At 42.2% G+C, this 2,001-nt stretch overlaps 1 protein-coding gene across 1 annotated transcript; it reads right to left on the bottom strand.

Annotated features, from left to right (window-relative positions):
- Window positions 1-352: 352 nt before the first annotated feature.
- Window positions 353-1,234, bottom strand: LOC137407221 (uncharacterized). The gene has a single exon (XM_068093826.1). The coding sequence runs from the start codon at window positions 1,232-1,234 to the stop codon at window positions 353-355; it is 882 nt and encodes a 293-aa protein (XP_067949927.1).
- Window positions 1,235-2,001: the final 767 nt, after the last annotated feature.

Below are 2,001 nucleotides of genomic sequence, written 5' to 3'. Positions count from 1 at the left end.
CAGATACTTTGAGAATGTCCAGCTGTTTGATCGCCGGTTTGCCTAACAGAGGACTAGCAAGCCCTTCAACAACGTAAACCCTCTCTTTGTGGCGTCTTCCTTCATGAGATAGTTCAATGATAGCCGCTCCAGGTACTGTAAGCTTAGTGTTTCCCGCACCAAACAATTCTCGAGTAGCAGGTGTCAGTTTCAACCCAAAAGCATCGCAGACACCAACTGGAATAGCCGAAACTGCAGCACCCGAGTCTACTTTAAATCTCACATTTTTTGAGTTCATCTGTAACTCTACGTACCAGGCATTTTCTGTTTCCGAAATGGTGTCAATGGTATCAATGTAGTTTAAGCGGCTTAGTCATTGGTAATTTCCTAAAAACAAGCTATCTACTCCATCGTCATTTTCCTCCAGAGCAGATACGTGCTGGGCTCCTTTGCACATTTTTGCCCAGTGACCTCTTCTCTTGCATTTGTTGCAGCTTGACCTTTCTGCCGGGCAACGACCACCAAAATGCTTCCACTTTCCACATTTTGAGCATGGCTGGTCCTTTGCGTTACTGCTCCTGTTTTCTTCAGTGTCAGTCATTTGTTTAGATGATTTAGGTTTATATCGCTGTACCGAGTCTACATTCCCAGCATACTCTTCTTTACCGGGACACTGAGCCCCAGACGTAGACGCCATTGCAGCTACATGCTCCTGATTTGATACATATTGCTTCGCCTTTTGAATGCATAACCTGAGTGTGAGATCAGGCACATCAATCAGGTACTTGCGAAGCTCGATGTCACGCACCCCCACCACTATTCTATCCCTTACCAAGTCATCTCGCATATCCCCGTAGTCACAATTCTCACTCTGAACTTGGAGTTTAACTATAAACTGGTGAAGAGATTGGCCAGGTTGCTGAGTCATCTTATTAAACACTGAGCGCTCAAAAATAACATTTTTAACAGGCTCAAAATACGCATCAAAAAATTTGATGCAGTTGGCCAGTGTTTTCTTTTTGTTTTCGTCAGATGGCACGAAGGTGAACTGATTGTAAACTGGTACCGAGTCACTACCCATGGCCATAAGCATGTGGCCGATCTGTTCGTCTACAGTGAGTTCTCGTAGTTTCTTCACAATCACATATATATTAAACTGCTCTTTAAAAACTTTCCAGGCGGTAGCCAGGTTGCCTGAGGACAAATCCAAGGGCTTTACGAACTTTTCAGGCTTGGTTTCTCCACTAGCAGACATACTCTATACTGTTTTATTGGCCGCTCACCACAATCAAGAAGATACTATGGATCGTGATTAACAGGAAACAAGTTAGATAACACCAAAATATATGAGAGTGACAGTATAATTCACTATATTGTCTTTAAGAGTTAGGGTAGCAAAATTTTGCTCCACACAAAGTATGCCTTCTCCTGCGATATCTCAGCAAATTTCCGATACTTTGCCTCAACGCAACAGCTTCCAGAGAATCTGTGCCTTGTCGAGCTCGCCGTTGTAAAATACCGTCACACAAACAGCAACGTTTTACACGATTACGCTTGTAGGTTCGATATATTCTGACACCATATGAAGCTATATGATCTTACTTGATTATGCGTACGTCAGTTGCTCCTCCTCCGTGAACCGCGCCCAGAATAGTCCCGCTCTCGTCGTAGCCTTCCGTCCTCCCTTTTCTCCAGCCGATCTCATTTCACCGGAAACATCCCCTTCCTTCCTTGATCTCCTCCGCCCGTGATGTCGTAAATGCAGATCGTAATTCCTGTGCGGTATTACCTTACAATACTGATTATTCATGACAATCTCTATGGTGCACGGGGCTGCCAAGTATATTAGTAATAATAGTAATGATTAGCAGCAATAATACCGCTAAAAATAAACAAATACTAAGTAATGAATACTAATGATAGTACTAATATACTATTTTGATAAAAACTAATAATTTTATGAACTACTAATCATGATATTGGTAATACTTTACTATTTGTCATGCAGATGGTATTGATTTT

This window comes from Watersipora subatra, chromosome 10, assembly GCF_963576615.1.
Source record: "Watersipora subatra chromosome 10, tzWatSuba1.1, whole genome shotgun sequence".
Taxonomy (NCBI): Eukaryota; Metazoa; Bryozoa; class Gymnolaemata; order Cheilostomatida; family Watersiporidae; genus Watersipora; species Watersipora subatra.
The sequence above is the reverse complement of the archived record's forward strand: the minus strand, read 5'-3'. Positions and strand labels throughout refer to the sequence as shown.